The sequence below is a fragment of the Haliotis cracherodii genome, unplaced genomic scaffold, assembly GCF_022045235.1.
Source record: "Haliotis cracherodii isolate W230 unplaced genomic scaffold, xgHalCrac1.p SCAF_1, whole genome shotgun sequence".
In the NCBI taxonomy this organism is placed as follows: domain Eukaryota; kingdom Metazoa; phylum Mollusca; class Gastropoda; order Lepetellida; family Haliotidae; genus Haliotis; species Haliotis cracherodii.
In genome coordinates, this window is record NW_027266264.1 from 55,970,516 (window position 1) to 55,987,766 (window position 17,251).

Here is a 17,251-nt window from a genome sequence, read left to right on the forward strand (position 1 = left end):
AAAGAAACATTGGCCATTGTGAGTTTCTGTTATGGTATGTTTTATATACTTAAACATTTTTGTCAACCTATTCTGTTTCGAGACTTATGTCTCCAAATTTGGATTCTACATCACATGGACATAAAAAATGGTAAATATATCCCAAATCTGTGTAGAAATATTTTATAAGGTCATGGTAAATTTCATGATCTAATGTTTTAACTGTAATTTTTCTGTCAGAGTGTGATCTCTTGCTATTTTTTTTACCCAGTTATCCATACAAATGACCTGGAGGCATTTAAAATGAGAGAACATGAAATTAGTAATATGTGATGTCTTTTCATTAACATGGCATGTGTGACAAGTCTATCTTCTTCATTAAGCATAACAGGGAAGAAAATATAACAACACACATCATCTCATACAAAAAATAGCACTGATGTTTGTTTCTCAAGTTCAAAGAAATATTGTCATTATCACTTACATGATTGAATATTACATGCAATTGTAAAGGCAAAGGTTTGGCTGAAGTGAATATGATCAGAAAATAGCAGTACTGAAGTAAACCAAGTTGATAAACCAAGCTAAAGTGAAATGTCATCTTGGGTTATACATTGGCTGTTACTTTAGATAGATATATGCAAATAAAAGCAAAAAAACTCTTTAAATAGTCATAAGATAACTCTGTCAAAAACAGAGTCGATTGTACGATTGTATGAAAACATGGTGAGGTGTTGTGAATTGTGTTTAACGTCGCGTCCAAGATTATTGCACTTATAAAGCGACGTGCATGCATGTGTGTGTGTGTGGCTCTTGTACTAGTCCGGACTGATGCCGATTTATAGTGCTAGCTCACTGAGATACCATGCCACAGTTTAACATGAATACCCCACTCAGACACACTATAATGACTCCGAGCCGACCAGTCCTTGTTTTAGTCCCATAATGCCGAGCGCCAGACAGGGTAACAACAAGTACCATCTTTTAACGTCTTTTGGTATGACGCGGCTGGGGATCGAACCCTGGACCTTCCGCTCTACCACAAGACCACGGAGGCAGTCTATGGAAACATGGATAATATCATGCGTATAATAGTTTTCTCCACAGGGATGTCTTAAATTTATCTGTCATGGCATAGATGATGTGCCTCTGTTCAATAGAATTTATTGTGGAATGACAAGAAATACCTCACTTGAAGAATTTCATGATCAATAGTAGCACAGCAATTAGAAAATAAACAATTGCGAAAGAATGCAATTTTTTTCAGCAAAGACATATTGCCTTGAAATAGTTATGCAAGCTAATTTCATCTACATGCAGAGCATGTGCAAAGTGCATGGTGGGAGATCAGATTGCAGTCTGAATTTTAACACAAACCAACCAATAATGTAAGCTAGTAATATGAGATTAAACATTCCATGTTAACACCATATATTCACAAAATATCATTTTAACATGCCTTGGATAGGAGTTCAAACATGCAATAAAAAATTAATGCTACACATATCATCAAAACAGTTACTACACACCTTTTATTTTAAAATTTTATCTATATATGAATCACACTGAATTAACTTTGTGACGAGACAATGATTATGTTGACCACTGAAACTGAATCATTTCTTTTTCTGAAACATTGATAAAATTTTCATTGAATTGTGCATGCTGCATCATTTGAGAAAGGTGACACTTTCCATAGTGCAAAGAAACACAAAACTGAGACTGAAGTTTATAGACTGTACGGCCATGCATGTTGAATGTGAAAAGTGGAAATGTGTCATACTTGTACCTAAAAATGGAATATATCCTGACACAAAGGCAGAGGGGAAGAGAGAGAGAGGGTATTAATATACAGATGATAATACATTTAATGTATTTTAAATCTATTTTTGTTTAAAGCTGTGCTCAGCAATATTCCAGCTATATGACGGCAGACAATCCAGTGATTGACATCATGATCTACGCAATTGGGATTCGAGTCACCTCTGACAACAAGCATGGGTTGCTGAAGATCTTCGAAGGTCTTTGAATTTGAATACTCATACAACACACATATCTAAACATAATAAATGCTTCCATGCAAGGATTGGGCAATAACTCAATTCCAGACGGAAAAACGATTGTCAGAGATATATAAACATACAAAAGGTTTCATTTGCTTATTAAATCAATGAAGATGAAATATTAGTTGTACAATATACAATTGTGATTTTAAAAGCAGTAATTATGTTCAATAAGGATAATGCCTGTTTGCTGCATTGGTTGATAAAATGAGCCACAAATTATGTAAAAGCCTTGAAAATTGACACTGCAAAAAGCATATATTCACTCCCACAAACAACTCCAACCAGTCCTGACCAACCCTACTAACCCCTACCAACTGCAACCAAAATCAAACAACCTACAAACCCCAACTATCTACAACCAATCCAAACCAATACCAACCAACACTACTAACCCCTACCAATTGCAACCAATATCAAAGAACCTACAAACCCCAACCATCTGCAACCAATCCAAACCAGTCCCAACCAATCCTACAAACCCCAATGAACTGCAGCCAATATCAACCAACCTATGAATCCCAACCAACTGCAACCAATCCAAACCAGTCCCAACCAATCCTAAAAACTCCAACCAACTGCAAACCAGTCCCAACCAATCCTACAAACCCCAACCAACTGCAACCAATCCAAACCAGTCCCAACCAACCCTACAAACCCCAAACAACCCCACAAATGCCAACCAACCCCAATAATCCCACAAACCCAAACCAACCACGCTGAAGTCACAAATTAAAAATTTAAACCACACCTAAGCCCCAACCTCCTTCAAACATTAGGGATTTGCCTCAATGACACCATGTTAAGGTCATATAATTCTTTGGCACATGATATGAGTTACCCAATCAAGATGCAGCAATAAGGAGAGTTGTGCACATAGATATGTTGCCATTATCTCATTCTTGATCCTTCAGTGCCCCTAATACTCTACTTTATACCACATCCAGTCAAGATGCATGCAGCTATACTGAATACTCAGTACTTGGTATGCAGGAAATTCCTATCTATTTTTGGTAGAACATTTAAGAAATAAGTTACTGAGGCATTTTGATATATATATAAATATATATATATATATATATATATATATAAAAACCAGTCTTGGAATCTATTTCAAGGGTTCTTTGACAGACAGATTACATTTTTAATTTTGTAATGTCTCCTTGAATTACAGATATAGACATAAGTAGTTTTTCTTCAGAACTTTTTCAAAATTTTAATGTTTCCCCAACTTAAAAACATGAAAATGTCAGCTTGACAAACAGCCCTTATTACTGCCTCGTCCTTGGTGTGTTTGGTTTATGGATTTTATAGGAGAGATAAACAGAGTAAAGAAATCATATCACCATATAGTGTTCCACAATTTAGATAGGTACTTCCATATGCAATTGTAAACAGCATCATTGAAAAGGAACGTCTGGTTCCTTACCCCACGTTAAATGCATCAGTCAGCAAGATGGTTGATTAATACCTGCATTGCATCAAACTACACAACACATGCTTCTTGTGTTCTAGTATGAGTAGCCATTGATCAAGTTTGTGCCATTTCATAAAATGATTTTCATTTACATTTCTTTCACAACAGTCTGTGTGAAAAACAACAATCGTAATATAAACAGTCAATGCCAGAGAATAACCAGTCTTGATTATCCACCAAAAAAGATTCCAATGAACATAACAGGCAAAATAGTGGTGAAAATATTATTAATAGATCACTAAACATCATTGATGACGGCGGGTGTTAAACTAAATTTTGAAATAAGCGCAATATTAAAATGAATTTGATGATTTGAAGAAAATGGCTTTTTAAGATGTTATTTTTGGAATGACTACAGGAGATATGACATAGCTTCAACATATGAAATGGAACAAACTTGTTTCGGCTTGGATTCGAAGAGGGTTAAAATTGGAACCATAAAAATCCTACAAAGCAAGATGGAGGAAGACAGGGAAGATATCCTTACCACGTTTTACATTCACGGACTTGGCTGGAACATGCAACAAACAAAAAATAAACATCAGGTATCAAACACATTTAGCAAAATTTATTCATATTATTAAAATGATAAAATGTAAATAAAGATGCTATAAAGCAGTATCATTCATCATGGCATACTGATAAACTATATTGAGATGTAATGGCAGTCTTATGAATCAAAATTTAAATGACTTTGAGACTAAAGTAAATTCACACTTTGATAATGTAATTTAATATTATTGATCTCTTTGCTTCACTAATTGGAAAATATGACACTATAAGTTGTCAGCTGATCTCAAGGGGTATATGGTGTGATGTACCCTGTGTGTGAGACTTATGTACCCCGTGCCATCAGGCGATACATTAGCTCACAAACAGGGTACATCACTGCATATACCCCAAGGGATCGGTTAACAACAAATTTATCTCACCGACATTCATTCGTACAGCCTCGGAATATAAGTCCGAAGTTTCGCTGAGTAAAATTCAATTTGATTCAGCCATTTTGACAGCTAGAAGATGATGCTTCTGAGTAACTTCCCTGTACCCAATGCATTCGGATAAACATCGGTTCATTTCAGCCCAACTGTACTTATGTGAGATAAGGAAGTTACCTAAGGTGTGTTTCGATTGATTTCTCAGCAGGGAACATAAGAGTGCTACATGTGCGGGCTACATGGAAAATAATTGCCCGCACCTTAACCAATCAGAAGCTAGTATTTTAGTGTAAGGTGAGATAAAGGTTATTGCCTATATTCAAACAAAAATATTTGTGACTAAGATGATTATGAAATAAACCTGATCACATTCTGTTTTGTGATGCTTAATGCTTGCATGTGCTTTGTGATATAATTGTGCATTTGTTTTGCTAGAATTAATTTTCACATTGAAAGTGTAACAAAATTAGATGGTAGCAAGCATAGGTTTATATGTCTTTTTTTGTAGCATGTGCAAAAACAAAACAACATAAAGAAATATTGCCATGTTCTACTGATTGTCAGTGAAAATAGAAAAACAAAATTGTTTCGTCAAGTAATTTAGAAATATCTTTGATTTGTCTTGGTGTACATTTGTTTTTCTGTCACAAAAACTGATGATTTAGGAATTTGTTCACTCACTGAATAATCTACAGATTATATGCTTTTATCCTATATTCATATAAGGCCACAACAAATTGAATATTATTCTTCTGACATTTTGTCCCAAAGTCATTATACAGGGTGAAAAGATTTACAGTTTTTTAATCTATGTTCTATTGTTTTCAGAACTGAATTATCGTTTTTCTTGTAATATGTTTATATATCATAAACAGATGGACAAGATAACAGATAACTGACATGAGAATTGTTTTGCCATTGTTCAGCAAGGTAGTCACTTATTACTTCCATGTGGTCAGAAAAGTTTCACTCCCCCCAAAATATAAAAACAAACAGGATCAGATTATGAAGATGAATTGTATTTTTATTGTAGCCTGAAACCTCATCTTCACTTATATTCTTTTATCAACAGAATAAAAATATAATTTGACCTATATGACCTGTAAGTTGTATATACTGACATAGTTACACTATCTTTGGTCTGGTTTAACTCAGTAACTCAATCACATGGATTGAGGCAAGTCAGTCTGGCTTAGAACATACAATCCTGCTTTCGGGTTATTTCCTCCAGTTCTTGATGTTTCATATTTCACTTTTATATTACTGTTGAAATTATTGTCCACTTTTCATAACAGTGAGTGAAATTGACAATCGATTGATGAAAAGAAGGTGAAAAAACAAGATGGCAGTGTATCACTCACTAACCTGATTCGTCATTTAGGATTGTTCCTATAATGAATATGTACATACCTTAGAAATAGAAATATATAATATTTTTCATAGATTTAAGACATAATGTATTCAAAGGTGTTTCCTCTGATAATACATGATTGTTTTTCTAATTGCAAATAAACATTTTAAATTATTCTCTTTCCACAACCTTACACCATATTGGAGCCAGGTAAGTATGTATACATAGGAATTTGAAAAAGTTCAAGCAGAATACGCACCGTTGAGTACAATAACTTTGAGGCTTGCAATGTGATACTGTGAGCTCCTGCAGACATAGGTACCAGCATCGGTCATGTTACTTCGCATTATCTCCAACTTGCTATGTACTGTTTTGTGTATTCGTGTGGGTATGCTGTTAATTGAAATTCTGTCAGTCTGCCGTAATTTTATTCCATCTTTAAACCAGTCCACTCCTTGAGGAGAATAATCTTTTGCTGATGCTGTGCAGTTGAGTTTAATTGTATCCCCTTTTTCTACAAAAGGTGTGCCCATCAGCCTGATTCCTGTAATGAGATAGGTTTATGATTATGTAAGCATGAATGTCGGAGATCATTTTAAATTAGCATCATGTACAGTGCATTTAGATTTGCTTTTTTATTAAATATTTACCGATTTTATGTTGGCGCACTTTCATGAAAAATTATGATTAAATGTGTACAATATGTTTTTGTTCTACTGAAAAAAAGTTATATGTGAAAAGCAATCAGATATTTACATTTTCAATATGTCATTTATTATAGAAAAATCATTGGACTTAATATAAAAGTTGCATGCAAAAAACCCAGAATCAATAGTGGCTAAGACTGCATAATATATCATTGGTGACAGTTCCACCTGAAGACAATTTCATCTGAAGTACAGTCAGATTTAAAGACCTACTCCATCTTGTCTTGGAGACTTCATCTGAAGAACCACCAACTTACTTGAAGGACAAGTTCACTTTAATTACCTCCTCCTTGAAGACCACTTCATTTGAAGGTAAAACATTTCCCAAAGAACCACCTGACCTGAAAAACCACCCGACCTCATGAACTACTCCAACTTATCTTGAAGACCTCATCTGAGAACCACCACACCTGAACAACCATCTCCCCTGAAGGACAATTTCACCTGAATGTACAACCTTACCCAAAGAACCACCTCACCTGCCAGTACCACCTTATGAACCACCTTGACCCCTCACCTGATAAAGCACCTTGACCCCTCACCTGATGAACCATCTTGACCCCTCACCTGATAAAGCACCTTGACCCCTCACCGGATGAACCACCTTGACCTCTCACCTGATGAAGCATCTTGACCCCTCACCTGATGAAGCACCTTGACCCCTCACCTGATGAAGCACCTTGACCCCTCACCTGATGAGATACCTTGACCTCTCACCTGATGAACCACCTTGACCCCTCACCTGATGAACCACCTTGACCCCTCACCTGATGAACCACCTTGACCCTTCACCTGATGAACCACCTTGACCCCTCACCTGATGAACCAACTTGACCTCTCACCTGATGAACCACCTTGACAATTAGACCTAGACAATTACATCTAGAGGACCATTACACCTGGAGGACCATTGCAAACCAAATCACAATGCAAACTGTTTGATATGATTCCATGACACATGACATGTTGGTTCTGACACCAAAAGAAAGTGAAAATAGAAACAGTCATCTGGACAAGTCTTACCTGGCTTTTGTTTTTTGCCTGTGTCTGCAGCAAAAAAAATAATTGAAAAAAGGTTAAATGCACAAAAACACAAATGAAAGAATTCAAAGGTTAAATTTGATGTATTCCAACCACTTTTTATTGTGTTCATTTCAAGAAAGATTCATCTGTTAACACATCCATGTTATGATGAGAGAAAATACCTTACCTATTACGTGCAATGTTATGTAGCGTACAATGTCTTCCTTAGCACTGATCTGACATTCATATACGCCAGCATGGACTGGTTGAACATCACGGATATGTAGGTCCCACTCAGGATTTGCGATCTGTGTGGATCTCCTTTTAAGGAAATATCGACTGTCAGGAGCATACAGGTATTCTCCAATTGTGATTGGATGGAGTTGAGTCACTTTCTTCCATATAACCTGCAAGTGGAATAAGTTTACAGTTGGTTACTATGCTGGGGATATTTTGAAAGGGTATTTTATTTATATATATATATATATATATATACTCACTCACTCACTCACTCACTCACTCACTCACTCAACCACTCACTCACTCAACCACTCACTCACTCAATCACTCAACCACTCACTCACTCAACCACTCACTCAACCACTCACTCACTCACTCAACCACTCACTCAACCACTGACTCACTCAACCACTCACTCACTCAATCACTCAATCACTCAATCACTCAAACACTCAAACACTCACCCAACCACTCACTCACTAAACCACCCTCCCACCCACCCACCCATTTTTAAGATGCATTTTTTTTTACATGTGTGCTCATGATATTCATATTCATTTAAAACCTGGCTGAAAATGATACATACAGATGGATATATTCAGTACTATCGGTATGACGACATCTCCATGCAGTCAGTGACAATCAGCACTATCAAAGCTCCAGTGGTATAATAATCATGAAATAGACACTCCGTCGACTTGCATTATTGAGGAAAGCAGTGGGTCAGGGTAGAATATATACAAGCTAGGATTGATAAAATACGCTATGCACTGGCCCAACATAAATACTTATTTTGTACATTTCTTGGAATATACATGTATGTAGAATATATTTTTCTGTCCCAAACCTACAAACTGTGGAGCCTAGAAGTTAAAGTGTTCGCTCATCACACAGAAGGCCTTGATTCGTTCCCCACACGGGTATATATGTGAAGCCCTTTTCTTGTGTCTCCTGCCATAATATTGCTTAAAGTGGGGTAAAAACATACATACTCACTCACTCACTACGCTGGGATTAGAATGAAAATGTAAGGTTAGTAGGAACTTTGTTGCACATCCACATGTGCTCAGTGCTTGTTTGGAGTTATCTCCCTTTCACCACATGACACTTGTTCAGTGAGGCAATGCGATGGAAATACTGCAGGTTTATAGCCCACATGAAATAGTACTATGGCCATATGTTTATCTACTCATGCCTTTATGCAAAACTGAATGTTATTTTCAAATCATTACCAGTAACTCTATTCTGTCCCAGAAACAAAACCATGAGTAGGAATTGTGTTAAGCCAGATCTAGTAGGTATATGACATACTGATGCAGTTTAAGCCATCCATAAGTAATTGTTTGGCTATCACACATACTTTGTATGAAGAGATGAAGAGAAACCCTCAAGGATAAGCCAGTTATACCCTACACCACAACGTGATTCCAGGATAGAATACCAGATGCTAGATCCTTACTACCAATGGAATTGTGAGACAGAAGTGGGTGAGTGAGTTGGGTTTAACGCCCTTTTTAACAGTATTCCAGTTATATCACAGCGTGTCAGCTTAATGTGGGAGGAAAGCCCGAAGTGATGCAGGTCTCATATGTTTACCACTTTGGTGAAACCCATGAGCAAGGTATGGTGCTGACAAACCTAGAATCATAATCGGGGTGAACTGGGATTTGAACCCACAATCATAGGTTTCTGGCGTGCCCAAGGGATGCAACTCTGCACGGCAAATCACAACGCCATAGACAACTGGGCCACCCGTGCCCGCTGTGAGACTGAAACCACAATGGGTATATGATGATGGTCACAATTAATGCCTGTAGGACCGGGATAGACTTCGGGCTTTCCTCCCACATTAAGCTGACACGTCGTGATATAACTGGAATACTGTTGAAAGCGGCGTTAAACCCAACTCACTCACAATGGTAATAAACATCTGTGGCTAGCATCTATTAGATTAACCTAAAACACTAACATGTCATGATATTGAATTCCTGTCAATTGTATTATTGTTAAAAGTAGATTTTAAGCTTATAGAAACAAGAGATTACAGTAGTAGAGACTGATGACTCACAAATTTTGGTCCGAGATTTTCTACAGCACATGGTAAGATAGCTTCCTGACCACTCTCAACTGTGATGTTTTCAGGAGTGTCCAAATACTTAGGGTTGGTGTAGCGCAGAGGCCGAGCTGCAGACACTGCAACAAACAAAATATATTTAACAAACATGTTTACTAACAAACCAAACTTTCCTTAGAAATATTGTCATGTTAACCATGTAGCAAAGTTTTGAAATTTATGTAATTGAACAGTTTAGATGTTTATAGAGATGTAGAAATTGCGAACCCTTAAATGTACTCTGAAACCTTGATAATCTGAATGTGTTCCAAGTGAAATTTGCCAGATAACTATTTTCTTGATTGTTGAACCATGATATCATATTGATAATCATATTGATATCCCTTCACTTCCTGACCACTCGATCCCGTTATTCGCCTCTTACAACAAGCATAGTCACCTTTTACGGCAAGCATGGGTTGCTGAAGACCTGAAGATCTTCACAGGTCTCTCTGTAGATGAGGATTGTGGTCGAGACATAAGACCATTCTCTTAAACCAAGTTAGTAATAAGAAAATACAGTTCAGCGGTATGACATTTCTACCAAGCATCAACAGATGGGAGTTATAAATATGTAAACTATGTGTAAGTAATGTGTGATTTTGTACATGTTTTCATCTCGACGTTTTTGAGGATATGATCTTTGCAGTATGATCAAGTCACTGTACAGGAAGCTATTCTGTGAATGTCATAAGTCTCAGGGAAATAGCATACAGCCCTGTTGATTTTCTTACCATATAGATCATATTTTTAATGAAATTGTTATTACTTTTTATTTGTTTGTCATCATAAATTTCTTTTGTAGCCAATTGATATTTCTTGCGAATATGCACAATATGTGCGAAGTAATCTGTCTGTATTGTTCTGACGCAAACACTTCAATCCCTTCTACACAGTGAGTACTCAGAGAAACATTCGCGTAGAAATATGGAGGGGATTAATTATAATATTGAAAAACTTGTACAAATGCAGAGCACACATTGGGCAAAGAATGGCCTTTTTTGTGCAGATGAATCAATATCATGCACCATTATTTCCCAGCAAAGTATGAAATCCATCAATATTAGGATTGACGAAAGTCTCAAGGGATATTATTTACGACACATTATTTCAAGTTGGACTACAACAGCCATTCCCCTCACTGGGATGATATATTCACAAATAATTTATCTGGTGCATGCAGTATTGTTGGATAATTAGCTTACTGAAGCATTACTTGTAAGATGAAAAGATCAAAGGTTGGAAACACAGGTAATCCATCTACCTGTGGCCATATGGCCTTTCATCTCTCCGACTACACGGACACAACTGATTAAGGTACACTTCACAAGTCCTGGGAATGGAGATTTGGAATGTAAACATATTCTCCTCGGATTTTCCCCTGGGTTAGTTTCAGACTGAACCTGGGGCGGTCGGGTAGCCTAGTGGTGAAAGCGTTCGCTCGTCACGCTGAAGACCCAAGTTTGAGTCCCAACATGGGTACAATGTATGAATTCCATTTCTGGTGTCCCCTGCCGTGATATTGCTGGAATATTGCGAAAAGCGGCATAAAACCATACACACTCACTCACTCACTGAACCTTGACAGGAAAAAAGACTCATGAAGGACTTCGCAGGACTTGGTCCTATTTTCTCTACGTAAATATGAAGGGGGGTAGTCCAAAGACTGGTCCAACCCAACATATTCTTAAGTTTTCTGCTGTGGTTCATGTCTGTCTTGAGATCATTCATCCTTGATGATCTAGTTTATAATATCGCCATTCCATTAGGATAAATAACCGGACCAATTGCTTACTAAAGCTTCATTTTGCACTAAATTCAAATTACATGATGATAAAAAAATGAAAGCACATACGATTGAGAGAAATTAAGAAATTAGCTTATTATACAGGACAGGTGAGGGTGACATCACTTTTGAAGTGAAGGGTCCCAGGGTATTTGGAGGACAAGCATTCAGTCATTTACCTGGGCAGGATGTTTTAGCCAAGGCTGATGGAATCTGTTCAATAAGCCTCCATTTATCTTCAAAATTAGAATAAGTGTGTCTGTGATCTATATATGGAGAGCATAAGACCATTTTACCATCTTGGATTTATCTTTGTCTACATCCAAACCAGACATATTTTATACATGAAGCTTTGGAAGATTCTCTTCATTGTATTTGTAAAAAGGTTATAAAAGTAGGGTATTCTGAGGTTGAATAGGTCCCCCGAACCTCATGCCTGTCATCTTAAGAGGTGACTTAAATAGGCATCAAGTGGTTTCCAAGTGTGACTGGCTGATTGTGTATGATAATACACCATTTGTGTGGATTATTGATCATAGTCATGACAACCATTTAGTCTGATGCAGACAAGGGGGCATGAAGCCATCTATGGCTGCACAAGTCACTTTACAGATCTGCATCCTGAAGCCATGCAGGAACCTATATAGTCATGTTTTTGAGTCAAAAGTTTTCCATGATTGTTTCTTGGTTTGTCAGCACCAAAATCATGTTTGTGGGTTTCAAAAAGTGGTAAACATGCATTTAACACCTGATACCTTCAGGCTTTTTATTATATAAAGCTGACAAATACAGTGATTTTAGTTAAATACAGTTGAAGGAATATCAGAATCACAGTTTACAACAGTATTAAGCTCGCTCACTCACTCACTCACTCACTCACTCACTCACTCACTCACTCACTCACTCACTCACTCACTCACTCACTCACTCACTCACTCAAGCCTGGACCAGTCAAACCAGGGATAGGTATATTGAGCAGCAGTACATTCAATAAAGCAAGCCACTGAAACTGACCACCCATGTACAACCAACACATGGGGACCTATTCTAACCCAAACTCCATCTTCAGGGTGTGCCACATCCTGCACTTGTGACTGTTTGCTGTTATTTCTGTAATTGTATGACAAGGGTTTTGAATAACCTGCTTGTTAAGAGACAAAAATGCTGCTCAAACTATTTGGCCAATTAACCTGAACCACGCCCCACCGGTGGTTAATTGGAAAGTCTGGTTCATTTCTGTAATTAGACTGACACACGTTAACAGATTTGGCACCATGCGATACAGCTCTACCTTTAAACCAGGAGGAGAGAATACTCTAGGACTTATTTTTTCATCCTTGTAACATTTACTGTGCAATTCTTGCTATACAGTTCTTTAACATTTTTCACCATATCCAGAACCCATAGGCTTAACCTCATGTCCAAGATTATTGCACTTACCCGGTATATAGCGATGTGCATGCACAAGTGTGTTTGTGTGTGGCTGCTTGTACTAGTCCAGAATGATGCCAATTTATAGTGCCAGCACACTGAGATACCATGCTGCAATTGAACATGAATACCCCACTCAGACACAGTATACTGTCTCCGAGCTGACCAGTCCTTGTTTTAGCCCCTTAATGCCGAGTGCCAGACAGGGTAAAAACAAGTGCCATCATTTAACGTCTTTTGGTATGACGCAGCCAGGGATCGAACACCGGACCTTCTGCTCTCCAGGCGGACGCTCTACCTCTAGACCACGGAGGAGGTCCTCCAGAACTCATAGCTTCTTTTGTGACTTATAAAGGTCTCAAAAGATTACATGGTAAATTTTCATCTAATTTCTTCAGAAATATTAAATGAGAAGCATTTTATTGTTCGTGTGTATTTTGTTGAGATGGTTCAAGGAATCTGTGTATTGACTATGATTCACCATGAATGTTTAACAGGATTACCATGTGTAACAGGCTTTTAGGGATACAGACCAACCCCCAACTCAACCCTTGAATCACAACCTTAGTGGTTGCTTTGGAGAAAGCCGGACCCCTAAGTATTAAAAACAGGTATTGGGTGTATTTCATCAAGTAAAGGGGGTGGTCGGGTAGCCTAGTGGTTAAAGCGTTCACTCATCTCTCCAGAGACCCGGGTTCGATTCCCGACATGGGTACAATGTGTAAAGCCCATCTCTCGTGTCCCCCGCCATGATATTGCTGGAATATTGCTAAGAGCGGCGTAAAACCATACTCACTCACTCGCTCACTCACTCATCAAGTAAAGAATGACTAAGTGAGTGAATGAGTATGGTTTTACACCACTTTTAGTAGTATACCACTAAGATCATGCCGGGGAACACCAGAAATGAGCCTCACATATTTTACCCATTTGGGGAATCGAACTCAGGTCTTCAGCATGATGAGCTAACGCTTTAACCATAATGCTTCCCTAACGTCCTAGCTCATGAAGAAGAGAACACACATTGTGATCGATTTTAATTACTTTGGCCCAATAAACTGACTTGAGGTGAGTGTTTAGTAGCTTCATTGGCAGGGATGAAATCTAATAATTAATTTATTATAGCCTTTGATAGTGGTTTTCCATCATGCCTTCACAATCTGCTTTTGCAAATTATGTTGTGGCATAAAGTGAAAGGAAATGATTGTGAAAGTTCTTTGTCAATCGGAGTTGAAGTGAGACATTTATATTCTGAAACATACATAAATGGTAGCATATCAAATTATTGCAGATCAAGCTATTGTTAACTTCTTTGTAACTTGATACGTTTGTCTATTAGTTCCAATTTTCAACTTTCTATTTCTTTTTCCCCACAATTTTATAGAAACAGGAATATGTGGATGGGAAATTAATATAGTTTGAGTGTCTCAATGGATTTGGTCCAGATTTCAAATGAGACATTCCCAACTTGAAAAGTAATTGAATAAGAAAACATGACAGTTTTAGTAATATTTCACACTGTAAATCAGATTTGAACTGAAATATTTAAATCAAATTTGAACTGAAGTGCTCTCAGAAAGTGAAAAATGTTGCAAAATGGAGCGCTAAACTTCCCAGCCATGTCATTGGTTTGGACCAATACTATTAAGTTCCTGTCAGGCCAAGAAAGGTATGGCGTAGTATGTCACATTTTCATGTTACGGGAGCCTGTCTTTGTCACATTGTAATCTGCAATTGGACTCTATCTCAACCTGAGCATTAAATTTGATTGATTTTTCCTTGCAACCCCACACACATCAGTTTTACAATGCCCATTTTCATGCAGCCAGTTCTCATGATTGTTTTCAAGGAGATTGGAGCATGTATGAGAATAGCAGTGCTGATCGCGAGATCTCGGAATTGTCGTGTTGGTCCCACGCACCATATGCCTGTTTCCTGACAACACAGCTCTCCAAAACCATCAACAGTTGTTACTTAATCCACAAATTTATAGTAATTCCATAATTGTGGAGCCATATTCATATAAAAGATAGCTTATCGGATCTGTTACAGTTTTCCTGATAAAGGCTCTACCTACCACAGGCTTGTAAAATATGTCATCTTGTATCTGAATATTAAATGGTGAACTTAAGAAACTGAGAATAAAACTTGATTCTGTGTTGTTAAGGATTTCTGATGTAGGATACTATATTTTCTCAAAAAGATGCCACCGACTTGTTTTTTTGGAAGATCACAGACTCATCCTGTATTTATACACTGGTGTTGTTAAGACAGGGATCATTCATTGACTTCTTTGATAGGCATTTAGAAGTTGGAGTACTAAGTAAGGATAAGAATTTATGGATGAACAACCTCTTTATTACAATTAAGAGCGACGTTTCGGTGTAGGTTTTTGATAACGGTGTTAGAACCTACACCGAAACGTCGCTCTTAATTGTAATACAGAAGTTGTTCATCCATAAATCTTATCCTTACTTAGATCATTCATTGTATAGTTTTTACAGGGGATGATGTACTAACTTTACACCAGATTGAACATCTTTTACAGACACAGGCTGTATTCGTCCTTTTGGCTTTGGCTTGCGTCTATGGGAGCCCCAACATCTTCTGGAGAGCTGGCACCTATTTTAGGAAATATGGTGCAAGACTTCTTACATGTATTGGTATTGCACTCGACATTTTTCATTATCATTGACGTACGCTGGCCAAATCTTCCACCAGAGGGCATAACATTCACAGTGCAATATGACCAGAATTGACATCTTAAAGAAGTGATTTTCGCTGAACAATTTCAAAGTTGATATGACAACGATTTTGATGGAAACGTCTTATTGTCTACCAAGAGGGAAGGTATTAAGAGCACATGCTTTTTTCCGGGATGAATGCATCAAGTTCTTCTAAATGGAAAATGAAACATATGGACATGTCTTGCAAATAAATTTGTTTTCATGATTTGACGAGTTTTACAACTCTTTTTATTGATCCTTGAGTGATCAGGTCAAAATAAAATGCATTTAGTGTCATATTTCCCTTCAGCAAATCAGAAAACAATTGAATGCTAAAAAATTAACATACTCAGTTGAACATGAAATTGAAGTCTGAGGAAAATATTGCGATTCAGATAACCAGTCAAAATGGTCATATTAGTGGCAAGGGTTATGTTTTTTAACTAAATATGTGAATTACTCATTTGGTCTGAAATGTATTTGTTGGTAATGCAAATGGAAGGCATTCATGTTTCACACATCAGTGTCTGCAACATTAACGTCATCATCCATGACATTCTGTACCAGTGACATACATGTACATTTAGTGAGTGAGTGAGTTGGTCTGATCAAGTGAGTGAGTATGGTTCTTATGCCGCTTTTAGCAATATTCCAGCAATGTCACGGTGGGGGACACCAGAAATTGGCTTCACACATTGTACCAATGTCGGGAATCGAATCCGGGTCTTCGGCATGACAAGCGAACGCTTTAACCACTAGGCTACCCGACCTACTGTCGTACTGCTGTGTAGCATCAGACAACAAACACTTACTTTTTTATGCAGGTGCTATTGGTAGAGGTCTTGCTCATCCCTTTCGTAAACACCTGACGTCTTCACTGAATTTCAGTGATCCATTCATATAACTTTCACCACTATGTTGCCTTTAACACCCAATGGAATCTGTTTTCCTGCATAATGAAGACTGATTATTCTCTATGATTGTCTTAGGTGGCCAAGGTTTTTTGGACTGGTATTTAATTAAAAGTTAAATGTAGTGCAGGCCTAAACCACATTCAAGTATGCTGGCAATGATGGTTTAGAGTGAGTGAGTGAGTTGGGTTTAACGCCGCTTTTATCCCAGTTATATCGCAGCGTGTCAGCTTAATGTGGGAGGAAAGCCAGAAGTGATGCAGGTCTCAGATGTTTACCACTTCAGTGAAACCACCGAGCCCGGGTATGGTGCTGAAGATGGTTTTAGAGATGATATTAACATGATGTTTGGGAAGTTGAGTTGTAGATTAGGCATACAATTTTTTAAACGCATATTACTGGAATATTGCAAAAACATCATGAAAACATTCCCTCACTTATACTTCACAATGAACAATGTAAAATCAGTCAATTATCACTTTATGCAGAAATTCTATAAAAAGTCT

General features: G+C 37.5%; 1 protein-coding gene across 4 annotated transcripts in view; it reads right to left on the reverse strand.

Moving 5' to 3' along the window:
- LOC139479611 (kin of IRRE-like protein 2) overlaps positions 1–17,251 on the reverse strand; it is a 267,166-nt gene that overhangs the window by 7,740 nt on the left and 242,175 nt on the right. For 2 of the 4 annotated variants that reach the window (XM_071262459.1, XM_071262453.1), the window contains exons 3-8: positions 9,847–9,971; positions 7,726–7,945; positions 7,539–7,562; positions 6,068–6,352; positions 4,007–4,030; positions 1,769–1,786 (exon numbers count right to left, since the gene is read on the reverse strand). In XM_071262459.1, coding sequence (XP_071118560.1) covers positions 1,769–1,786; positions 4,007–4,030; positions 6,068–6,352; positions 7,539–7,562; positions 7,726–7,945; positions 9,847–9,971 — 696 coding nt within the window. The remainder of the gene's footprint in view (positions 1–1,768; positions 1,787–4,006; positions 4,031–6,067; positions 6,353–7,538; positions 7,563–7,725; positions 7,946–9,846; positions 9,972–17,251) is intronic. The other 2 variants (XM_071262473.1, XM_071262466.1) reach the window with 2 other exon arrangements.